The sequence below is a fragment of the Sylvia atricapilla genome, chromosome 3 (assembly GCF_009819655.1).
Source record: "Sylvia atricapilla isolate bSylAtr1 chromosome 3, bSylAtr1.pri, whole genome shotgun sequence".
Lineage (NCBI taxonomy): Eukaryota > Metazoa > Chordata > Aves > Passeriformes > Sylviidae > Sylvia > Sylvia atricapilla.
In genome coordinates this window covers 35,545,472-35,570,915 of record NC_089142.1, presented here as the reverse complement: position 1 = coordinate 35,570,915, position 25,444 = coordinate 35,545,472, and the positions used below count along the sequence as shown (strand labels likewise).

Sequence of the window (25,444 nt, the reverse complement as noted above, 5' to 3'; positions counted from 1 at the left end):
CCCGTGATATAAACAACATTACAATAATTCTTTGCAACTCTGTCAACTCCCCTAAATTTTAGATTTGCAAATTCTAACATTCAGTGAAATTATTTCATCATGCACTGGGAAGGAAGTACCTGCCTTTTGGGGGCAACATTTTTTTTTTTTTCTGGAGGGACGAACGAGTCAGTAGTAGATCTGGGGCTGGAGTTCAGGGATCAGTCAGACTTCATCCAAAGGATTTATAGCTCTGACAGTTTTCTCTGGCAGGAGTGACCCTCGCTTGCCTGCCACTGCTGCCTTGTCACCCTGCCAGCCCCGTGGCTGTTCCCGAGTGCCCAGGAGATCACTGCTCTGCCCCAGGCTGTACTGAAGGCGGGGTTTGCCTGCGCCTCACTCGGTCTGTGGCCCCAGCATCATTTTCTCCTGACGCAGTACAGATCCGAGCAGTTCCCAGGGAAATGCTGCCCCCTCTTGTGCTCTCTGGAGTTAGGTGCTGGATTGAGCCAGCGATCTGATCAGCTTAAGTAGTGTGCATCTTCCTGGCTCTGCCTCCTCAGCTTTTCAAAAACAGATGATTTTCTTTGTAAAAGGGACGTGGAGGTGGTGTTCCTGCACGTGGCAGGGGGTTTGGCTTGGATTATCTTTAAAAGTCCCTTCCAACCCAAAGCATTCTGTGATTCTCCCAGTTCAGATTCCCTCAGTATAGTCAGTTTAGATATTTACAGTAGATGGTGTGAATGTTCCCTAAATGTACATCCAAATGGTCCATTAGCCATTGGAACAACTTTTCTTTTTTTGTTTATGCATCTTGTATCACTCAGAGCTTTTTAACGGTTTTTCAACAAAATCTGCATTTCCCTGACCTTGGAGACTGGCTGTGAGAATTGTGAAGAGGAATTCAGTGTAGCCTGCATAGTCTGTCGTAATGAACCCTTCTTGCCTCAACATCTGTGCTACACATATGAGGGGAAGTGGGAAAAAGCCCATGTGAAACAGCTGTTTTCAGCTTTTAATAGAGATTTATATCCTGGACTCCCTGCTGCATGCATCCTGACAATTTCCATATTGCTAGTTTACAGTTATGGAAGATCTGCCCTTCTGTTGGCATTTCCAAGTCTGAGCAAGAGAGTCAGGATGGTACTGCAGACTTAATGATGTTTTTCTGTTTCCCTTCAGCAACCAAAGAACTCCAGGATCCTGTGGAGACAGCAGAGAAGGTTGGTCTTGCAGCACTCATAATTCAGGTGAGTCTGAGCTGCCTCACGAGGGGTCTGCATTGTCTGTGAGAAGTCACAGACTGAGATGAAGAGCCATGTCTGGTGACATCAATTATTGTTCCAGGACTTCCGGGGCCTTCTGTCATCTGATTACCAGTTTAGCTGGGATCGAGCCCTCCAAAGTCGGGGAGATACAGGGGTGTTCTTGCAGTACACCCATGCCAGACTCCATAGGTAAGAGGAGCATTTCTGCACAGCACAGTCTGACATGAATTTTAATCTTATTAACTTGCTTCTTTGCAAAGTAGTAGTGCTAGCTCCTTAAATATAAGTTCACTGTTTCAGCAGAAGTATGAGTTTAAGATAGAAATCACTGAGACTTCCCAGAAGAGCGAGCCAATTAAAATTAATTTTCTACCTCATTTCTGTGGAACTGAACTAACTGTTCATTTAGTTTCTCAGTTTGAGGAACAGCTTCTCTGTGGTTGGTGTCACTGATGAGGAAAGGTTGCCTAGAACTAAGGGAACTGATGTAGAAGCCAAAATGCCCATACTTGTAAAATGCACCACATCGCAGAACTTGAATGTTTTGGCTACCACAGTGACTAGGGGATTATTTTTAACATTGTTGTTTCCCACCATTGATAGCCAAGATTAAAAGGAGATCCCTTCCTGTTGACTCAGGTGAAACACCTGACATATTTAATTACTTTTAAGAGTTTCAGAAGGGTCCAGTTTGAACAGTTTTATCAATTATACTGAACTGCCAGAGCAGACCTCAATTTGTGTTTTCATGCCAGATTCCTTCCTGGGTGACGCCAAAGGTGTGAAGCAGCCTGATGTTCTGAGGCAGTGGCAGCAGGACATAGTGTTCAGGGAGAATGTGCAAGCCTGATCCCTTCCTCTGGTCTGTTCCTCTTGTACTCCCTTATCATGTAGGTATTGGTGGTTCCAGAGTACCATTAGTGGGGGAATGATGGCCTCCCTAGTCCTTTTAGCTTCTGGACCTGTTGTCCATGCATATCTCTAATCCTGTTGATAATTGAATGGCCAGCATTTTTTTTTTTTTTTTTAATCTTAGGTTGAAGTCAGCTAGTCTGTCTCAGTGTTCCCTTCAGCTTGAGCAGAGCCTATCCTGTTTTCCTAAAAACACAGAATACTGGTTCTTTTGTTCAGCATTGCTAAGAGGTGGTTTTCTTCCAACATTTGTTTTCCATTCTTATGTTTTAGTTTAGAACAGATGCATGGGAATGCAGAGCTAACTGATGTAAATGTGGCGTGCTTGCTAGAGCCAGATGCAATCTCTCTTCTTCAGCATCTTCTCAGGTTTGTCTAGTTTTCTTCCCAAATACCATTTCCCTTGAAATAAATATCTGTATCTGCCACTTATCTATTAAGAGGGCACAGACTGCTTGATCATAAGAAAAAATCACTGTTTGAGGCAATGACTTGCCTTTTGTGCCACGTGGATTGCAACATTTAAAATGTTCATGGCTTTAGAAGCCATATGATGGAAAAAGCAGAATTTGGAACATACTCTGTGTATGTGAGCGTCCTAATTATTTCTTGTCTTAACTAAAGTGAGCTCAGCTCTGTATAAAAATTAGCTGCAGATTTGCTTGGTCCCTCATGTTCTGTTTTTGTCACATGAGAAAAGAAAGAGGTGGTGAGGTAAATGGAGTATGTACGTGCACATTCAGGAACTCAGCTTCCTTCAGAGATACTGAACATGCACAACTGGTACTTGTTAATAGCTGTAGTATTCTTCATTAATTCAGTCTTAAAGTTGAGCAGTTTCTGTTTTCATTATTTCATAGATGTATAATTAAACTATGGAGACAAGGGAGTTGTCCTTGTTGCGCAGTCTGTGATGGAGTCAGAAGTGACCAAAGCTTCCTGAATTCCTAGTGAGAATTCCTGTATGCTGTATTGCACACTGTAATGCCAGCAAGTTAACTTTTTGACCATAATAAGACCTTCCTGAGGCCATCTGTTAAAAATTAGGACTTCCAAAAATCATTCTAGTGCACCAGGTGTCTCCTTTGACCTGCACATGGGGGCTGCAGAGCCCTCCCATTAACTCTAATGGCCTCCAGAGGTCTGCCTGCAGTCCACTGTTTGCTCTTTTGAGCACAGCAGGACCAGCCAGCTCTCAGCAAGACCAGTAGTGTCTTACTTATGCAGTGCCATTGTATTTCACAGAAAACATGTGAGCTGTTTCTTGGGATTTTTTATACTCTTATATGACTGTGGAGCTGTTATCACAGTGCACTCCCCAGTTCTGCAGCTTGTCTTTAAGAGAGGAAGATTCCATGGCAGTTCAGCTTGGACATGCTGGCAGGGATGGGCCTGGGAGCTGAGCAGAGATCAGGAAGTCCAGTCCCCACTTTGAATTTGACATCTCTTCAGCCCTGGAGGTGTTGGTGCCTTCTTGCAGGCTTTGAAAAACACAAAGCAAAGCACATGAAGAAAAAATACAGCTCTCATGACTGCCCATACTGCCCTGTTTATTACTGTCTTAAAAGTCGAGTGTATTGTGTAAGTTATGAAGGATGACCCTGCTTGAGCAGGGAGGTTGGACCAGATCACCCACTGTGGTCCCTTCCAACTTGACCCATTCTGTGTAATTCTGTATTCCAGGATTTGTCTTTTTCTAATGTTGCAAGACTCCTTTTATCTACTTAAAATTCTAAGCTGTATTTACTAAAGGCAATGTCCTCTAAGGGACTATTTTGACTTCCTTGGTTATTTACCACATGCTTTTTGCTCCTAGAAATGTACAATTAGTGTTGAGATGTAAAACCAGACATAATGTTCCTGGAGCAAGTACAGCTCTTGTGGACTCTTTGCTATAGCTTGCCTCTCTAAGCTGTTTGCATGATGAGGAGCAGAAGCAATCTCCTTCAATAATAAGTGAACAAGGAAGGAATAATCAGTTGTGTGCTAATGACATGGCTTAGGTCTGCTTCAGAAGATTAGTTTTGCTAATTCTGCAGCTGCGGTTGTGTGCTTGTCTTGACTTAACCAAGTCTGATGAGCCTTCCATCTGAGTACACCTTGTACCACTTCAGCACCAATCCTTTCCTTCCTTCACAGGTATGATGAGGTCCTGCATAGATCTTCCCAGGATCTGCAACCCAAGCACATTGTCAGCTACCTCCTCACACTGAGGTAAGGTGTTTGCTGATACTGGTGCTGTCTCCAGTGAGGACAGGTCTTCCTGGGCTGGCTCTGCAGCAAATCTGTGGGACAGTTTTCCTAAAGCAGGAAATATATAAAGTAGAATAGCAAATAATGCAATAAGCAGTAGAGATTAAAGCTGGAGCCAGGAGTGTCCTGAGAAACTTGACAGTTTTTAAGCAAAAATAATTATTAGCTGAAACCCATTATCTGACCCCAATGTCATGCTGGACTAGTGATGTCTTAAGGAGCAGATTTTAGCTGGTAACATCCTCTCAATATCAATATTTCAGCTAGGAAATTTTATCCAAAATGCTTTTAACCACTATCCCAGCCCATGAACAAAGCTTGTTATTAATGATACTGTGTATCCAATTCCCATAGGGATTGGACAGGACCATGAAATGCTGTTGTAGGCTTGGTGGAGGAAGCTGTAGAGCCTGTGTATGGGGAAGGCTTTAACAAATTAAGGAAAACTGTAAAGAATCATACATCTTGGGAGTGATAAGAGTAGGCTCTCAAGGATCTTCCCAGAGCAGTCTTGAGAATGTTTTGTGGGTTTTGGGGGGGGGTTGGAGGGCAGGGAGTGTGACTGTATGTGTGAAGTGGGGAGATTATTTGGGGGTTATTTTAGGAGAATGAAGTTGTCAGGGCGTGCCATCAACACCACAAAGGCTACAGAAAACCATGCTCTCCTTCAGCCAGGTGAAGAGACTGTTTGGAAATCAGCCTGTGGCATCCTGCATTTGTGGGTGGCTCTTCCAGTTCAGCTGCTTTCTGTAGCCCACAGTGCTGTGTTTGTCAAGGGACTTGTTCCTTCCTTCTCACCGTTCGGCCGTGTTTTCCCTTTCAGCCACCTGGCAGCCGTGGCACACAAAACCCTTCCCGTGAAAGGCAGCGCCCGGGATGTGGCACAGGTACGGCCCGGGAGGGTTGGGGGCTGGAGCCTGGAGGGAGGATCCACCGTGGCTTTCCCGGCCCAGCTGTGTCAGCACGGGGGGAATTGGAGCCCGCAGGCGGAGGAGCCAAGAGCCAGGCTCTCCCGTGGGCGGCACCGCTTTGGGAAGGCAGGATTGCTGTTCACAGCTGTGCCTTCCGGAAAGGGCTGCTCTGCCTGATCCTCCAAAAACACAACGCTCTCTAAGGACAACTGCTCCAGACCCAGTCGAACACCTTCTCGTCACCTTTCCTTCTAAATGTTTTAAGAGTAAATATTTGAGCATTTAACTTGCTCGTTGACTTTGGATGGTTTCCTTTAGTGGTTATGTGGGAAGATAGAGAATTAGGAGAAAACTGAATTTTGTCTCCTCCCTCTTGCCACCTACATATCCCAAGTTGCCTGTGTTGCCTTTCTAGCTAAAGTACAGAGGCTGACAACTGTTATGCGCCATTCCAAATAAATGCAAATTCTTTTTTACTGATCTCCCAGGCAGTGTTTGACCCCTAATGACTCAGTAAATTATATACTAATTACAATGCCTCTCTTATTTTCTTTCATCGATTTCAAAAGGAATTACCTATTTGATTTTGGTAGAAAATCACATTTAAGTGTTGAGCTGTGCTGTGGGGGAAAAACATTCAGTGAAATTGGTGAAGCTTAGTCTGTATTTGAGCTTAGATACTGGAGGTATTTGTGCCTTTGGAGATGGACTGTGTCAGACTTCAAGGAAAACTTCAGTTCCTTATCCTGTAAATAAAAATATTTGTAAATACCGTGCCATGTGACAGCTTTTAAGAACTATGATTTTTGGAGCAAGTTTGATAGAGCCTTTGCCAAACAGCCAGCTATGTAACAGCCAAGACATTGACAAGAGAGAGTGAAATTTTCAAAGCAGCCCATAGTTGCTTGACAGCGTGTCACCCAGGCACAGGGAGGGGAGGGATTCCAGCGGTATCCTCAGGCTGTACTAGCCAATGGTGCATGAAAGATTTTCAGCTTTTAGTCATTGCACTCTTGTTCAGGCATCTTTGCTTGCTCTGCCTCAAGGGCTGGGCTGGACATTCCTCTCCACCTTCCTTTGTTTGACAGTGTCCCTCTGTTGACAGTGCAATGGGCTGCCAACAGCTGGTGTGAATTCTGGCAGCATTGGTGTGTTCCTTAGTACTCAGGTTTTGTGTCCATCCGAGTCCCAGTGGGAGCTGAGAATGCACAGGGACAGGCTGTACACGGTGTTCTCACCTTTAACTGCTGTCCCAAGAACCACACCCTATTGTGTAGCACTATCCTAAAATTACGTTTTTTCCCCTTGTTTTCCAGGCACGGCTCTGTCTCTTCCACGCTGCACGCTCAGTTCTAGCCAATGGAATGAAACTTCTTGGCATTACACCTGTAACTCAAATGTAACAAGGTCGTACCTGATGTCAAGTCACATCTTTTAGTAAACTGATTTTTTCCACAATAACATGAATCCTCTCCTGTGTATCACTGCTGCTGCAGGCTGGAGATGCAATCTGCACTGGGAGGTTTGTGTTCTCCATCCTACCAGCTGCCGAAGGGCAGGTGTGGCACAGCCAGTTGCAGGGGGCAAAGCTGTCACAATAACTTTCTTCAGGCATTTGGTGGCAGCAGTCTATTTAAGGCACTGCTGCTCTACCTGGAATTTCCCATAAAGGAGAACTGTTGTGTATTTGCCATGTAAATAACACATCCTTTTGGTAGAGGAAGTGGTGTTAACTGTGCTGCCCCCTAAGCAAAGTTTTCCACTCCTGCGGTTGCCACTGTGTACCAAAGCCTAATGGCACAGTGGCTCCAGGTGCTCTGTTGTAACAAACCGAGTTACTCAGACCCTGCAGAGACCTTTGCCTGGGTGTTGTGCTGCATTCCCCCTTCAGAAACCTCAGCCAAGCCCAACTGCCAGCTGTCACACCCTGCTCCTCAGCCCTTCCTCTGTCCCACTGACGTGGTGGCTGGCAAGGAGAGCCTGCTGCCCAGCTGGTGGAACAGGGAGTGCAGTGTTCCCTCAGCACGGTGCACACAGACAGACGTGACAGGTGCTGTTGGCACCCCTGAGCCTCACACTGCTGTAGAGAGGTGGAGCAGCACCTGTAAGGTCCTGCAGGTGCCTGGCAATACCTTCCACCATGGAAGTCTCAATTCCCATAAGAAGCAACGCTGTGGTGAAACAGCTGGCAAAAGGCAGAGGGGCCCTGTCCACTCCCACTGGATGAGAACATAGCCATGTTTGTTACTGCTGTGTGTAACATGCCCCACTTTCAAGTAAAACCCAGCTGCTTAATTCATGTCTGAAGAAACACAGGCAAGAGTATGAAATTGGTCACATTTCAACTCCACTGTGAATGTCAACAAGTTGCCCAAACGTGCCAGAGTCAGTAGAGTTGAAATGTCTGGAAGGCCTGAGACCATGAGGAAGGAGGCTAAAATTCCACAGTTGGCACTAATAAATTAAAGGTGAACATGCATTACAGGAAGCCTTTTCAAGCATCTGTATGCACAGAGAGGTTGAGAGAACAGGGCGATCTTCTGGCTAGAAACTTTGTGTTGACTGATTCACATTTAAAGCAGAGGTACAGGAATAAATACAAACTTTACCCTGTACTATGTACAGAAGCTCCCTTTACCACCTACAGCCAATATAAAAGAACATTTAAAGAGTAAAAGAAAATCCACAGCTTCAGTGTCTTTCATCTGACTTTTTAAACCAAACAACACGGTCTACCTCTAAGCACACTGAGTACGTGATGCTCAGAGCAGGGGTATTCCCTGTAGAGTTACATCATCTCATACTTATTGCCTAGAAGAGAAACTTTTCTGTCATTAAGCAAACTGCAATTGCCAAGTATTTTAAGAGAAAATGCTGGCAGAAGTTGCTTTTTTTAATAGTTTTTTTTATGAAGCTTTCAGGCATTTCTGCCCTCAAAGAGCAAGACAGTTTATCAAATACACAAAGAACCGATTTTTCTCCATTATATACATTATATACAATTGAGTGATCAGTTCCTTCATTGGGTTTTCCTTGTAAATGTGACTCTTCATTGTCGACGTGAATGAAGAATACCTTCCATAAAACTCCCAGCCAGCTCATCAGCTGCTGTGTAGCCTCAGTTTCAGCCACTGGAAACTCCACATGTAAAACAGAACTAACTTCTGTTTTTAGTTTATCCCACTTAACCATTTCATGACTAGCTTAAGGCTAATTTTGAAAAAACAAAAAAAAAACCCAAAAAAAACCAAAAAACCCCCAGTTTTTTTAAAAGTCTGGTTTTTCTCTAGTCCATACGTCCATTTTATGGACAACATTACACAGCAGCAAGTCTCTCTTTTGAGCTCTTAGTCTCTGAGGGCTGGATTTTTGTAGTGTCTTGTCGAGGTAATCCATAGAGGTAAATAGAAATACACACCAGGAGAGCACCCAGGGAGAACGTAACAGCTGAAAGGAGACAAAATAGTTTAAATAAATACATTTATATAAGACACCTTCAGCAAGCCATGTAAGTTGTGATATCTGAATGGCAGTATTGAAGTTACCCAAAACTAAACAACACTAAACAGCAAGCTGTTGATAAGTCACAGTATTTAGCTTCATCCTCTGTCACTGATTGAATATTTACAATCCCCACACAGTTCCAATTAGTTTCATCAGCAAGAATGTGGCAGTGGTGGTCCTAAAAGCACGAGTGAAGCATCTCCTGCAGTCCCAGGCTTACATTACAGTGAACTTAAATTGTAAAAAGCCAGTGGCTGTGATAAAGTAGCCTATGGTAACACCTTTTTTGCCTTTCCATATCTAACATAGGGTTATTAAGAAACTCTATTAATGAGGCTTTCACAGAAAGCTCATTAGTCCAGGTCTGATTTGTGTCAACTGTCAAGAAAACACTGCCCAAGTAAGTTTTTTAAATTTTTTCATCCCTTGCTTTATGTTGCTCTTTTGCAACCAAACACTGATTATTTTCTCCTTATGCAAACTTTCCTTAAGTTTTTTCTCACTAATATTACATAAAAAAGCTAGTTTTTCCAACATTTTCCCACGCCATCTTTGGATAAAGGCAGGAAACTACCCACAACTCAAGAGTGAAGGGCTGAGAGGGAGTGCTGGGCACAGTATCAGACAGACTTGACTGAGGAGAAAATCCTTTGTAGTTGCAGAACAGCCCAGGGCCATCTGCTGTTTCCTTCCAAAGACATTTACCACATCAGTCAGTCACAACCTCAGCTGCTCTTTGACTTTCTCACATGGTGGTGTCCACAGCAGACAGGGAAAGTAAAAGTTAATGCAGTAGTGGGTGTAACTCATCAGGGATGTGTAAAGCCCTTGAAGAAACAGCTGAGGAATTAATTTGGCACTCGCTGTACTAAACTCAACAAGAAATAATAACCCATCAACAGTAGTCCCAGGTAAACAGCTGTATCACACACTAAACTGCACCAGAAAGTGATGCATGAAAATAAAGCTGTTTAAACCAGAAAGGTTCTTTCTGTTTGAAGTTGTAGATGCCTCTGAAAGAACAAAGCACTGATGCCGTTGAAAGCACAGTCATCAGGCACCTTTGTGCACCACAACGAGGACTGATGATGCATTAGTGCAAAGGAGTCCTAGAGAAGACTTGAAGCTACAACCAGACAAACAGAGGGGGCATAAACGGTGGCCTTGGTATGAGCTGTGTAGAGCAGGCTGGACGGGCAGGAAACATGCACAGCCATCAAATCAAAGGCAAAAAGGCACTTACTAATCTGGAGGCCAAAGAGGATGACTGATGCCACAGTAGAGAGAACAATGGCTGCCGCTGCAGAAAAGCCTTTCATGATGTTATCTGTGTACTTAACAACCACCGAGGTGTAGATGCCACCCACACTGGCCAGAACTGGAAAGAAGATAACATGTCACCATAAGTACAGGTGCAGTAAATTCCTATTGAAATGATGCATTTTACTCCTCTACTGTGCTCCTACTTTGGGCTACATTGTCCTAATTAGTGGTTTAACAGATCATTCAGTGGAATGGGATGTCTAGTGGCATCCAGTAAATATGACATAACTCATTTAAAGATGACCTACTTGTCAGTCAATTATTTAGGCTGCTGTTTCAGCAGAATTTTAAATTGAATAAGTTAATAATTTCCAAGAAAATGCTACTTTAAAATAAAATCATTCAAAATGATAGTGGATAGGGTTAAAATTATTTCTGCAGCCGCAAAGCTGGGGAATAGAACCTCAGCTTCACTGCAACCAGGATGTTGCTTTCATGCTATTGTTTTAACCAAATCAAGTCTAACTTTGCCTGGGTAATCAGAGGAGGAGGGGGAATTAGGATGATTTGTACTTAGGTCTATGTATCTTAGAAATAAAGCTATTCTCTACTAGGTTAGGTGAAACTGTACCTAATCATCATATGATGGATGATATAATTGCAACAATTGTTGGTAGCTGAACGTGATTATTACCTTAAACCAGAATCATGAGAATCACAAGGGAAGATACTTACCAAAATGCATGCTTGGGTGTATACAATAGAACAATGTATACACATGATTAACATAGAGTTGTATAATGATTATACATAAAGTTGTATAACAAAAGAGTATAAGACTATACTTTTTGAGCCCTCATTGGAGTTGGATTTGGGTCTGTACCCCGACACCCAGAGCTCTTCAATAAAGCACTGCATATAATCATTCCATGATTATATATTTCCTATGCTGAGCTGAGAGTGTGTCAGACTGAATTTGTAGCTTCCTGCAATCAGTTGTATCATTGTTAAAGAAGAAAAACAATGTCAAAAGACTAAAAGCACAAGATACTTACAGACTACAAACCAGACGTAGTATGTGTAGCCATAGAAAAACCCTTTCTCAAGAACTTTGGCTCCATCTGACATGTACACAACAAATAAATTCACCACAATCCCAGATAAGTACAGCTGAATGTTCCTCACCCACAAGGAAGTATCTGAACTCTTTAATACCTTTTCAAAATAAACTCCTGAAAAAAACAAAACACCAAAAATATTTCAGTGAAAATAATGATTCATGGTTTATTGCATTTTAAAACCAGACAACCTCTTAGAGCCAGCAAACTCTCAAGTTCACTGTCCTTGGAAGACCACTGCTGAACACCAATGATGGGTCCAGGGTTGGTGCCCCCCCCCCTCAAGTCTAAACCCTTGGCCTGCTGAGAAAATGAAAAGGCATCTTGTGGGAGCACTTCACTGAACTCAAAGGGCATTTTCCACCCTGTACAAACTCCTTTACATCTGTGGGAGCATGAATATGCTACAGCAAAGGGACTATGAATGTTCCTCTCTTACATTCTCAAGTACTTTAGATTTGTAACTAACTTAGCCCTATAAGGAGTTACTGTTGTCTCATAGACTCCTTTATTAATTTGTTTCAATTAGGCTGTTAAGTTTAAATGTAGTTAAAATCTTTAGGCCTAAACCATTGGTCAAGTCTGGGGCTAAGTTTAGCAAGGGGATCTACTTTGACTCAAGGGGAAGGTCTCCCTCAATCCTGTTTCTCCTTACCCTTTCCTATCTCTACCCTTTTTCAATCCACAGCCTCCATGAAAATAATTCTATGTTGATTTTAGTTTTCAACTGATTTTAGTCCGATTTTTCTAAAAGGGTAGGAGAGGAAGGGAGGATCTATATTACCTCAGTACTGAAACTGAAAACTCCTCAGGAGATTTGTGCTGGCAGAGCACTTGGCAGAGCAGCTCGTTCTGAAACCACAGCTTTGGAGGATTACAAGAGCAAATCAAAACCGAGGCCTTCTACTAATTGAAACTACAGGCTGGTTTTGAGGAAGTGGAATTCATTTTAATCTAAAGCTCTAGTTCTCACTACCACATTGAAGAGCATTATTTTTATGCTCGGCATTACTGAAACTCCCCAAATACTTCTTCATTATTCTACTTGAGAGGCATTTGTCAGAGTAAGAGGCAGACATTTGGCAAGGCCCTCACCACCTGCCTTTTTAACCATTGCTCATCCATCAGGACTCTGCCAAGCTCTGGAATTTCCTCCACATTTCAAAACAAAGAGCAGTTTGCAGGACTCTTACCAGCGAATTCCATAAGCTTCTGGTGAGAGCCCTATTGACTAGAAGTTTATTGGTGATTAATATCACACACAGTCCTTCATACAATGTGAGAAAATAATATGGAACCAACAAAGGTGGCACAAAGACCCGTGTGTTAGAAGCCCCAGGCAAATGCCCCCCCAACCCCCCACTCCCCCCCCAAAAAACCCCCAAGTTAGCTTTAAGGAAGGTCTTGCTACTCTTTTATTAAGGAAAAATGCAACTTATAATTTAACAGAATACAGTGAGTATTTATGGTGAAAAAATGAGAAGGCAGATTTATATTTCAGGGGTTCAAATAATTATAAAACCAAGGAAATATGACATTATTTCATAAGAATATAAATTTTTGAAGTGTAAACAACAACAAACTAGTATTGTTAATGACTGTAGCCTTTAAAATAACCCAGAATAACTACCTTGAGATTTCTGCCCCCTGAGAAGACCCACAGAGCACAACGAGATGTAAACAACATAACAGAAATTTGGCTTGAGTATGAACCATACTTGTAAATGTTATAAACACAGAAAACAGTAGGCAAATAAAAAAAACTATGCTTCTAGGTTTGTGATTATATAATTCACAAATCCACTAGTCAAGATGAAGGAAAGAATGGGGGCTGATTAGGAGAATCCCTCCTCAGAACTGTTTTAAGTCACAAAGGATCTGCCATTAAATTATCCCTCCAATGCTTTTAAAAGCATTGTTGAGGCCCCAAATACTTGGAAATTATCACGGGATCAGCAATTTGAAGAAAAAATTTCCATCTCTAAGTGACAAAAACACACAACCTTTTTTCATTTTGCTGGACTAACAAAACACACTGTAAAACACAATCAGTCCAGAAACTGGAGGTCTAATGGCAAAATAACTGCTTCATGTGAGCGTGGGAAGGAAGAACAGGAAGGGAATTTGAACAGAATTTATGTTTTCAACATGTAAAGCCCCAAGGGCACAAGGAACTCTGTGGATGAAACACAGTCCCTTCCAGCTGCCCCAGAGCTTCAGCTGTCAGCAAGGAAACCCAAGCTGCAATCCTTTTGCAGGAGAAGAAAGCCCTAAGCATCTCAAGCTGCCTGCATCAGCCTGTCAGTGCTCTGAATCTGCAGATCTTTGGAAGCACAGCTGTTGACCCACATCCCATATCTGGGAAAGCAGGAGTTTTAGGAGACTCTGAAGGCTGTACTTTGTCTTGCAGCTTGGAAGCATCTATTTAAATGAGGAAATTCATAACCTTCCAGGAAAAGCTGACTGAGGTCTACAGAGTTTTATTTAGTATTTCTACTTCAAAGCGCTCATTTCACTGAAATGACACCAAATAAGAATGACACTCTCCTCCTTTCTTCCTTCACCCACCAGAATGTTTTTCCAAGAGTAATGAGCATCTATGCGCAGTACAAGATTATTCTTGGAATATTTTACAGTACTAGAGGTGGGTGATAGTACCTTGTTTTTTAAAGAGGAGGGGGGAAGAGTCCAGTTTACAGTCAGGGGAATATGCCCCTGTGAGCCAAATTTCAAATTAATAAGTAATTTGCATTTCTTTATTTCTGAGCACCAGTTCACTTGTCCTAAAGTTTTGGTGTCCTTCTCAAGACGCCAGAGAAAAAAACTATGCTGAGGGGAGACACTGGTTGTAGAACAAAGCAAAAATAAACAAAACCAAAAATCCTTCACTGAGTTCATCCAGCCTTCCTGCTACTATTCTACTGTTCTGCCTTCCTCATGCTCCCTCTACATCCCAGTTAGGTTTTCCACCTACAGAACTACGGCAATCTGTACTTCAGGGCTGAGCTGGTACAAGAACTGAGCAAGGAGCTCAGTTCCCCTTGTAAAAACAATGTAAGTATTTCATGTGATCACCAAAGGGGAGCTATTTGCTGCAAAGTAAACTTCATAAAATTGATGTACGTTAATTAAATGTACAGAGTGAGTCATTATGCTGCTCCCTACAGTCTTATTCACAGCATTTGAAAGACACTTCCACTTGCAAACCAGCCCTCTATGTTACATCATGTAAAACCAATGGTACATGCTCCTATCATTTGCTTGACAATGGGAGTAATCACGTTATAAATCTGCCATAATTACCAAAAGTAGAAGATAATTATGGGCAGAGGGAATAAACTATTAGAGGAAGACAGTTAACAAATGTAGACTTCAATTTTAAATGCTGTGAGTTCCCCAGTCCTTTAGATACAGCCTATGTACAGAAATTATACTGTACCTGCAAATCCTGAACACAACACTGCCACAGCAATCGCTCCAAACCCCAGCCATGGGTTCTGCTCCACCTGCAACATCAACCATTATCTTGAAAAGGATACAACACTTCAGTCATTCACAATAATCCATTCCAGACTGCTGTGGTTTAACTTCAGCCAGTAATGAAGCACCAACCACCTCCTCACTCAGTCCCCCCAGGCCCCACAGTGGGGAGAAGAATTGAAAACAAAAGGTAAACTTTGCAGGTTGATACAAGCATAGTTTAATAACTAAATCAAAATAAAAATACTAATAATTCTAATATTAACAAATGGAGAGAGAGACATAAAGCCCAAGAAAACTAAGTGATGCACAAGATAATTGATCACCTGCTGACAGATGCCCAGCCCATCCTCCAGTAGCAATCAGCCCCTCCTGGCCAAATCCCCTGATTTTCTGTAATGGGTATGACTTTCTGTAGTACAGAATATCCCTCTGGCCAGTTCAAGCCAGCTGTCCTGGCCATGCTCTCTCCTGGTTTCTTGTGCCCCTCCTCACTGGCAGAGCAGAAGACACGGAAAAGACCTGGACTCATGGTTACGCACTACTAAGCCACAACTTAAACACCAGTCTTACCAACATTGTTCTCATACTAAAACCAAAACACAGCACTGAACCAGCTACTAGGAAGAAATGTAACTCAATCCCAGCCAAAACCAGGGCACAGAGCTACTTCTTTAAGTAGAGCAAAATTATTAGCATTTCACTGCAGTACCACGTGCACTTGCTGATCTAGGGCTGTCCCTCAGATCAGCTCAGTGTAGCTGTGTGGTGTTCTACTTTCTGTGGGTACTCACTCTCACAGTGCTCAGAGGCACTGTCTGCTTGGCTGTGGCCAGTACTCCCAGAGGCATGACCTACCTTTCCCACTAATGCAGCTGAGCAGCAGCTGTGACCTAAGAAACAGAAGACACTTGTTTCTCCCTACAATGGCATTAGGTCAGTGCCTCTGAAGGGCGTGTTTAAATGATATACCCACACTGTACTAGAGTTTTGCTTCTAATTCTCCCAGAGCTTAGATTCCAAGTTCTTTGTTCCAACAATTACAATGTTACCAAGGCAAACTACTGGAAACAATCTGTTACTCAGACACTCCTAGGATGGTGCATTAGACTGATTATGATGCCTGTGGTAATTTATTCTAATTGTAGCAATCAGTTGCATTGTAACAGGTGAGACCATAGCAATACCACAAGCCTGCTTGAACGGTACACATAAAGATGAAAGCCAGTGAGCAAGGGTCGTTTATTCTTTATCTGAAGAGGCAAAATATTAACTCCTACCTGTACTTTGGTAGCCTGAGCGGGCTCCCACTGCACAAGGGTAACGCCACCACACAGCATAAAGACAGAGAACCACTGCAGCTTGCTAAGGGTACGGTTCAGCATCAGGACTGTACACAAAGCTGTACAAGGGATCTTCAACTGGTATGTCACCTAAAAAAGATGGGAATGTAGTGTGGAGGACAAGGTTTTATAAACTCCTCCAAAACAAGAAAATAAAATACAAAATTCAACTACAGAATCACAGATCTTTATATTCATTGATTGCCTACAGATCCATCGCCAACTGCAACAAAGTGAATTTGAAGTGACTCTAGCAGTGAGTGGGTTAGCTCAGAAAGCAAGAGCTCTCCAGCAGAGTGTATGCTCTGAATAGAACAAAGCACAGTTTCACTTTTAACATTGAGACTGAAGAGAGGGCTGTGTGCCAGGCAGATACCTGACACGTGTGTCTCATGAACCAGGAAAGAGAAATATATTTCCAGATCTGTTCCTGACAGAAACCTGTATTACCTGGTAGACTGCAGCATCCAAGTTGCTAAGAGCCACGAATGCCATGTTGTTTTGGAGAGCATACACCACAGATGGAACACTTAATTTTAGCAATTCTTTAGGACTTCCGAATACATTTTCTTTTAAAGATGTAATTAACCTTGTCAGACTTCCAGTTTCTCTGCAAAATAAAATATTAGCATAACAGAGGGCATTCCTATGCTGGTATTATAAAACAGAAATCAAATCAATGAATCCCTTGGGAGGGCTGAAAATTTGTTCCTTCAAAATCCGTTGTACTTTCTGCTCATAAAAGAACAAAAAGGTTAACTGGCAAAAAAACAAGTGAGGTTTTCAAGCAACAAGTAGAAAGCCCTGAAGGCAAGAGAGACATTCTGGAATCAGGAAGTTAGATGCATTAATGTATAGCAGTGTGTCAATATAAGCAGTGGCACAGAAGGCTGTTGTTCACATCTCCCCTTTCTTACTGGGTATTAACGTTTGTGTGTGATGTCAAATGCCTATGATTTCCCAGATTCCCTTTAAACTGGGCCTCACAGTACAATCAAAAAACGATTGTACCCTTGCACACTACTTACCTAGAAAAACCTCTCATTCCTCAGTCAGCCATGGTCTCTCAGTCTCACTTGTGCAGTGGGAGATGCTGGACCAGCACATGAAGAGGTCTGGCGGGTGTGTGGGTGCTCCCTGTCACCTGTCCCTGTCTTTGCATTTCACACCTCTCCTTCAAGTAATTGCAGTGTGTGACAGAGCAGGCAATGGAGAAGAACCTGTTACTGCTGGCTGTTTTGCAGTTTGCTACCCAGTTTTTCACAGCTGCCCTCTGCATTACTGGTTCTTCCTTATCACTTGTACATCAATCTGACATTTGCTGCTTACTTGTTGCTGCTGCAGTCCTCTTCCCAGCTCTCTCACGGCTCCCCTTTCCAATCTTCTCTCAATTAGCACTGACAAATACCAACATCCAAAATCATTCCTGTCCCCTCCCACAGACCTTGCAACTTGCAAACTGTGCTGCTCTTAAATTTAACTCTCCTTGTTAATTGGTTCTATTGCACACTTGTATGAATAAATAACTTTAACCATATTGTTTCAGCATATTTTCCCTTCCTGATCAATCCCTGACTCTGTATTCCAGTTGTTCTCCTCTCCAAAGATTCACAGACTTTACCCTCTCGTGATCCTTCCATCCAAATTTCTCTCCTTTCCTGCCTTCCTCCCTACTCACACCAAGCATATATTTCCTTTTCTTGTATTTTTTTTCCCTGTAGGGAGAGCAGTCCTTATAAAGGCAGCTTCAAGTGATTCTTTTGGTATTTTTCCGTAACAGAAAGCACACACAAAAAGCCAGACATGTCTGGCCACAGGGAACAACCATGACAAGAAAATACATGGACAAGTAGCACTTAAAGTGAAGTTTGCAATACAAGAAAGGGGAAGAGTTCATGTTACACCTCACCATGGTTAATTGCACTAGATACAGAAATGTATAAAATGTTAGGAGTCATTGATATTATGGGCAATTTTTTTTGGTTTGTTCTATTTCTGAATGTATTTATTACATTGTTTAGGACTGGGAGATAGGATGTACAAGAAAACTGGGTAGTACCCAACTACAGCTGGACTTAAGTGCTTCTATCTCAAATGTCTAACTGAAAATAAAATATATTTAGAACAGACACAGTTCTACTCTACGAAAATAGGGAGTAAAAAAATACCACACAGCAATAACTTCTTCTATTCATTGATACTAAGGTGGGCTGTCAAACAAGAAAACAATATTTAAACTATACCTGCTTCTGTTCCAGGCCATGCTCAGTAGATTTGCTGATCACATTTTTAAAGTCACAGCAGCAATAGTAGCTTCTGTCTACTTTGAATTCTAGAACCAAATTTCAGCAATAAAGAACAACACGTGTCTAATAATCACTATCTTCCCTTCAGTTTTTGAGAACAAGAAGATGATCTATCTAATAGTTCATCTGTACAGTGGATGTGCTTTCTGAAGCATGCACTTACCAAAAATCTTTAACTGCAAGTTGAATCCAGTACATGGCCAAAAAATAACTTGAAACAAACCTCCATATGCAGCTGATAACTCAAAATTAGGTGCCCAAATAAGTACACTGCAAGACCAAATTAGCAAATAAAATATAATCTAGCTTGAATTCAGCTTTCTTGATGTTGATCTAGGTTTGAATTTTAAAACATAATCAATTTTCTTTGTAGAATGGTTCAGGTTAGAAGAGAGCCTAAGACCATGTTGTTCCAATCTCTCTGCCATGGGCAGGGACACCTTCTACTAGACCAGTTTGCTCCAAGCCCTGTCCAGCATCCCACTTCCAGGGATGGGGCATCCACCACATCTCTGGGCAACCTCTTCTAGAGATCCACCACCCTCACATTAAAGCATTTATTCCTAATATCTAACCTAAACTTATTTTCTTTCACTTTAAAGCCATTTCCCCTTTCATAAATTCATTACCCCACTGACAAAGCCAATTCCTAGGTATGAAGAGGGAAGAGATACTAATAACTATCAGTTATGCAACAGAAAAATGCATTTGTTAGAAAAACTGAAGTCAAAACTAGAGTTGGCAAAACAGCTCTGCTTTTCTTCATCCCTTGGTAAGTAGTTATGTACCAGCTAAGAATGTAGCAAATGCCATTACCAGATGGTGAACAGGACTTTAAATAAGCATGAGAAAGGGAGAGTACACTTGAGTTAACAATTACCGCAGCTTAAACTATCATAAGCTTCTCTTTTGAAAGACAATTCTTTGGCATTCATCCATTCAATGTGCCCTCCAGGAGATGCCTTAAGAGTAAACAGTGAAGACATCATGTAATAATGCGTAAAAAAACAAATTTGGCAGCTGGAACAGTGGGAGAATTGTACTCTGGTATCCTGTATGCTGCAGTTACCAACACTGTCTCTTTCAAAAAGAAAAAGTACCTACACAAATGTATCCTGCTGTACAGTAAAAACAGATAGTACTCTATCTTCTGACTTGTTACTGAACTACAAAGGCACCTTGCCTTGGCTGAGACAAATTGCTTAGGACTTAAAACTGAAGGAAGCTGCAAAGGAGAAACAGAAAGAAGCTATGCTGGAATTGATGCAGTTCAGCATATTCATAACTGATCTGAAAGGGGAGGTTACTAGAAAGCTGGCAATTTTTGGACCCACCAGGACGCCGGACATGCTAGCAAGGAGAGGTGAGCATGGCCTGATGAATGGTGTCTGCTGGTGCCCATCTCTCCCTCAGCTCTGGAGAGAAAAAACCCCACCAGCTGACCAGATCAGAATAGACATTATAACCTCCAAACAGCTCAGTGAATCTGATTATTCCCATTTTAGTTGGTAAGTAAGGATCAGGTGTCAATAAATGAGAAAGAATCATAGGAAATCACAGCCCCTATATATAGCAAGCCTCTCTCATCTTGTTATGGGTACCTGCCAAAAAGATGCAAGGAGGTCTTGGATGGCACCAGCTCAAGGGTGGCATCAGCTTCAGAGAAATGAGCAGAATCCTTAGCAGAGGAAATGAGGCCAAAAGAGAAAGCACCTTTACCTTTCTGCCTAATGCCATGGCATGTTCACATCCTGAATACAGCATGCAGCTCCTGTTCCTATTTCAAAAGGGATGTAACAATTCTGGAAATGCTCTAAGGATGGATACAATGATGATCCCAGAAAAATTAAACTAGGACTCCTGGCTCAGAAAATAAACTAGTGACAAAAACACAGATCTGTAGAGACATGAAAAGCAAATGAAGGAGGAAAGATTATTCTTCAGGCCTGTCAACACAAGACAACAGGATCCGTAAGTTTCTACCAGCAGCTAAGGAAAGCTCAGCCCATGCTTGTCCCCTTGGTTACACTTCCATTCTACACATCCTTTGCTGACAAAGGGAAGATAATGGGCTACAGAGACGTTCTGCTGTGCAGGACTGCTCTAAAAACATTAACAGGCTAAGACTTCTTTCTGAGTTAAAAGTGATTTTAATTATTTCAAGTAAAAAAGACCATTCATACATTTAATGAACACAGTGTTACGGACCCTTAACAAAAGGGATTGCTTACCCTGCTGGACTAGGTGTACTATAAACAGCCTGGATCCCAGGTGCACAAGATTTGACAAATTACACACACAGATGAGGCACCCAGAGGTCCCCAGTATTGGGAAGTGTGGGCTGCTACAGCCTCCAGAGAGCCAGTGGGATCCTCACTGGTCACACCAGTGAGAGCCACGTGTCAGCAGGGTAATTTCTGCCAGAATTTTGTGCTGGGGTGCACGCAAAGAAAAATGGAAATTCCTCACTGGTCACACCTGCCTTCTCTAACACATTCCATTTAATGAAAGGTTAAAAAAAGGCAGTTTGTCACAGTTGCCTTACCAAATTCAAATATTGTCTCACTTCTAAAGCAAGTAAAATGTCATTTGTATGTTAAGAGGAAAAGAGTTGATGAAAATATGAAACACATCATGTGTCTCCATGATCCTCTAGCACATAACAGCCAGCCTTCTGATGTACCACAAGCCACAAAAAGAGACAGAGAGCCCAAAAGAACAAATTCTACCACAGCAGCAAGAACTGGGCTTTGGAAAAGTCCAGAATACAAAGGTTCTTCCCAGGAAGGATGTAGTACAGGGAAGATGAGAGAAAAGGCAGCAGACTGATAGCCTCCCTACTTGAGATGATCATGCATGGACTAAAGTTCTAGCTCTTACCAGCAGTCTGGGATAAGAGAAAGTAATATTTTTTTATCAGTTTTTCAGCATTGGTTTGCAGATGATTAGAGACAGTAAAATGTCTGTCTGTAACATTGTTGGGGAAAATTTATTAGCAGGAACATAAGAATCTTACGTAATTCAGCAGATGATGGCTCACAGCAGATGATGAAAGTCCAACTTTTACCTACACCAACATTTTAAAGACCCAAAACATCGTGGATAATCCATGCTGACATTCTGAACTGATTCCAAAGCATACAAAAATAGAAAATATGTAGAAAGGACACACCTGAATATCGTGCTGTATACAAAGCAGTTTCAGTTGACGAGGATTCACAAGCTCTAACCCACTCTAAAATTACCCTTCCACAGCACGATTATCCAGCCACATTCCCAAACATACCTGCACGTTGGTACCTGAGAATCTGAGGTTAGAAGCAAGGACTGGTTTTCAAAACACTGATCAGCACTCCCACACTTACTTAGCCAGGATGCCCACGCTCAGGAACAGCTTGATAACCTCAGCAATGCACACGGCCGTCGTGGAAAAGTAGAGTTCTGTCTCCACTGTCCTGGTGTAGCGCAGTGCCACCGTGTACGTGGCAGCCACCAGGGTCATCACCGTGAGGCAGTACAGCTTGAACAGCAAGCTGACATTTTCTGAAACAGAGCACAGGAGACAACTCAGCGTGACCCCCATTTTAATTTAAGAACTGAAAGAGTGTTTTCTCCAGCTGGAGGGATGTATTGAACACCACTGTGTCAGCAGACAATAATGACAGCGTTGGGATAACAGTTCCCATAAAAAAGGTTCAGTTAAATTTTACAGCCTTCTCAAAGAAGCTTGTAGAGGAACTCCAAGTGTTTGAAAATTAGATGCTCTCTTGCCCTTGTAATAATCCTCCATTCTAGAAAAAAACTAATCATACATTAATATTTACCTAATAACAATCAAAAAGTCTTTCTGTGCTTTCCTGCTCTTTAGCTGACAGTAGGCACTCCCTCTGAAATGGCAGCTGATCCTCTCCATGTAATATACTGAACTCTGACACAAAGAGCAGACTAGCAAAAGCAAAAGGATAGGAAAAGTTCAGTATCAGCAAAGAAATCCAAAAAATCTTAATAAATAAGGCAGCATTTTCATGAGCTTTATTTTCCACTAAATTATAAAAGAAGATTTTGCTTTGAATGGTGATGGGACTTAACACAAAGGGCTTTCTTGAAAAATTCCCTGTAGAAAGGTCAATGGTTAAGGCTCTTCCAGTAAATCAAAACTACACAAGGACTCATTTGTGTATCATTTGTGTTATCCCCTCTGTCTTCCCCACTGCTATTCTCCTACAACAGCAGCAATACTTGTAACAGTTTTGACCTGGACCAACTACTATCCTGCAAAATTTAAGAGTTAGCCTGTCCAAGCACAAGACAGTTTTTCATCCATCCACACTCCTCTAAGGCCTGAGAGTTCCATCAGGCCACTCCAGTGCATTCCCAGGTCAGGGAATGGCTAAGCCTGCATCTGAAACAGCAGACTCCAAATGGGATTTCTCTGCACAAAAGGCAAGGCCCAACACAAGACAACAGCAAATATGAGGCTTCTACAAAATCCTTTTTCTAACTGCTAGATTGTTATGTTTGGCACTTCTCTGGTGGGTATTGGTTGTTCAGCAGCACCTTTGGGGACACTGTCATGTTCTAAATATCCTAAAGAAACGTGTTTCAACTGGTGTAAGTTTGTGTTCCTCTGCTGATTAGGTAACAAGATACAGGACAAGTAGTTTTGTAATAACTTTTCTCATTTAATAAAGGAATAAATTGCTGAATCCAGTGCGACCAATGCTTTGGTTCATGTTTCTTTCAAGCCAGAGATGTCTTCAATTGCATAACATTTCTGCAAGGTACAGTTAATACCTCCTGCCACTGCAATCATTTAAATTAGCTCCTTCCTTATAGATAAAAATCTTACCCACGTCAGTAACCACTTTTAAAAGGTAGAGCCAATTAGTTTTTGGACTAACAATGCTTAGAAGAGACTTACAAGCTGTAATCCATTTTTAAATTAAATTTGGATTGTGGGGAGGGAATCCAAGGGCATAACAACCAGGAAATATAATTAACCCCATACGGTTTTACAAAAACGTATCTTCTAATGATGTTTCAGTGCTGGCAGAAATTATATTAATGCTGTGATTTGACACATGAAGATTTTAAGTCTATGCACCACAAAACTAAAGCTAAACGTAATCCTTGCTCTATTAACTACTCTTAAAAAAAAAAAAAAAAAAAAAAAAAAAAAAGCCCCAATTTGCCATTGGTTTGGAAACTTGGGTAAACCAAACGCAGCAAGACATAATGAACCTAGTATCTAAAGTAGATAGCTTGAGCATCATGTAAAAAGGTATTTGTAATTATTTTCAGCCTTGACATTTCTTCAGCCCGCCTCACATGTCTGCATCAGTACCAGTGCAGTGAGGGGAGCAGAAGGAAGCATAGTTGGGGCACCCGTAACTCCTGCTGATAAATCTGAACTTACACCCACCTACAGAAAAGAAGAGCTGGAAGAAGCTTGTGGGTTTTTTTTTTTCCCAGTAAATCCCACCTGGATGAAATTATTTCTGGCAAAAAGAGACCAGAGAGGCCAAAGCCTCAGGATGCAAGTGCGGGCCTCCCACACATCTCCATGGCCCATCTAAGGGCTCCGCCAGGGCTCCTGGAAGGCAGCCCCGGGCCAAGCCTGGCCTGGGACAGCCCACTGCCTGCCGGGTTACCCGGGGCGCCTCCTGCCCCTCAGCCTTCCAGGCCCCAAGCCACGGAGCCCTGGGCACGGCCCTCCATGGGGGAGCTGGAAGAGGGGCACGGAGCGCCTTCCCGGCGGATTTCAGCCCTCCTGGCTTGCCCGAGGTTGTGGGTTCGGGACCGTGTGGGCTCTGGCCCCCTTGTACACAGAATCACTGAGAATCAGGGAATCAATTAGGTTGCAAAACACCGCTGGTGTCATCGAGTCTGACCTATGGCCGACCACCACCAAGTCAACTAGACCAGTAATTGCCACTGGCCGCTAAGTGCCACATCCAGTCTTTCCTTAAACACCTCCAGGGATGGTGACTCCACTACCTTCCTGGGCACTCCATTCCAGCAACTAATCATCCCTCCCGTGAAGAAATTCCTGCTAATGTCTAACCTAAACACACTCCGATAGGCACCTGGATGGGGCAGCGTTTCCAGGGACACCTGCGGCGCCCACAAGGTGGGTGCAGGGGATGTCCCTGTGCACCGACCGCCTGTACTCCGAGATAAGCCCCAAAGATGCTGCGCCACCGTCAGACGCTCCCAGAGGGGAACTGGCGGCAGGGGGCACACGGCTGGGGCTGATCCTAAAGGCGGAGGCGTCCCGGGGACCCGGCAAGCCCCGGACCGGGAGCACTAGCCGCCAACACGCCGGGGACGCAGCGGGACCACACCGCGCTGAGCTCCCGGGCGGCAGGAGGAGGGCGGGAAGGGAAGAGCCCCTCCCCAGTGCGACCCCGCGGCCCCGCGTAGCCCCTTCCCCCCCTTGGCTCCCGCGGTGGTGGCGCCCGGTGCCACAGCCCCCAGCGGGGAGGACAGTTCCAACTCCCGCTGGCAGGGGGGACGCAGGGGGAGTCTGCGCGCGGGCCGCGTTTCCTCTTGGGGAAGCGGGTGGGCATTGTCTCCGTTCTCCGGCCGTGCCGCCCACCGGGAGCCGCGGGACTCGCCGCGAGCTCCGCGCCGACGCCCTCACCTTTCGGAGGCGACATGGTGCTCGCCGAAGGCTCCAGGACCGCCGGGCCGGAGCCGCCCGCCGTGCCCCGCCGCTCCTCCCATCGCACCATAGAGTGCGGCGCGGCCGCCCAGAGCGCCCCGCCGCCCGCGCCGAACCATCGAGTCGAGCTCCGTCCCGCCTGGATATCCTGGAGAGCATCCGGCTCCGCCCGGCCGCATTTCGAAACTGATTCACTGGCAGTAAACATCCAGGAATCTCACGCAATTTCTGATTGCCAGGAGCAAGCTCGTAGCCACCGACGCGTTTCTGCCGCGACAAAACCGAGATGGAGGTTACAGTTCTATTCCCCAGTATTCTACAGCGTTGCAGTGCCTTCTCCAGTGGAAAAGAATAAAATAGAATAAAATGAAATTTCAGTCATTAGTTTACTTTTAAATAAAACGTATTTCTGGATTCTTGAGATACCTGTTTGTTGCTAAGAA

At 43.3% G+C, this 25,444-nt stretch overlaps 2 protein-coding genes across 2 annotated transcripts in view; one reads left to right on the top strand and one right to left on the bottom strand.

Moving 5' to 3' along the window:
- RARS2 (arginyl-tRNA synthetase 2, mitochondrial) overlaps nucleotides 1-6,784 on the top strand; it is a 29,293-nt gene extending 22,509 nt beyond the window's left edge. Inside the window, exons 15-20 of the mRNA XM_066315119.1 lie at nucleotides 1,162-1,229; nucleotides 1,327-1,436; nucleotides 2,433-2,528; nucleotides 4,299-4,373; nucleotides 5,236-5,299; nucleotides 6,640-6,784. Coding sequence (XP_066171216.1) covers nucleotides 1,162-1,229; nucleotides 1,327-1,436; nucleotides 2,433-2,528; nucleotides 4,299-4,373; nucleotides 5,236-5,299; nucleotides 6,640-6,726 — 500 coding nt within the window. The 3' untranslated portion in view covers nucleotides 6,727-6,784. The remainder of the gene's footprint in view (nucleotides 1-1,161; nucleotides 1,230-1,326; nucleotides 1,437-2,432; nucleotides 2,529-4,298; nucleotides 4,374-5,235; nucleotides 5,300-6,639) is intronic.
- Nucleotides 6,785-8,588: 1,804 nt separating this feature from the next.
- On the bottom strand, nucleotides 8,589-25,209 carry SLC35A1 (solute carrier family 35 member A1). The gene is made up of 8 exons (XM_066315118.1): nucleotides 24,981-25,209; nucleotides 21,703-21,880; nucleotides 16,482-16,641; nucleotides 15,969-16,121; nucleotides 14,648-14,714; nucleotides 11,146-11,322; nucleotides 10,071-10,205; nucleotides 8,589-8,770 (listed from the first exon to the last, which is right to left on the bottom strand). The coding sequence occupies exons 1-8, from the start codon at nucleotides 25,207-25,209 to the stop codon at nucleotides 8,640-8,642; spliced, it is 1,230 nt and encodes a 409-aa protein (XP_066171215.1). The 3' UTR covers nucleotides 8,589-8,639.
- Between the last annotated feature and the right edge of the window lie 235 nt (nucleotides 25,210-25,444).

Coding starts and splice junctions, on each gene's coding strand:
- SLC35A1 (XM_066315118.1), bottom strand. CDS start 25,209: ATGTTTACTGCCAGTGAATCAGTTTCGAAATGCGGCCGGGCGGAGCCG. Junction 16,122..16,481: donor TGGATGCTGCAGTCTACCAG/GTAATACAGGTT, acceptor CATCTTTTTTAG/GTGACATACCAGTTGAAGAT. Junction 14,715..15,968: donor CTCAGGCTACCAAAGTACAG/GTAGGAGTTAAT, acceptor TTGATGTTGCAG/GTGGAGCAGAACCCATGGCT.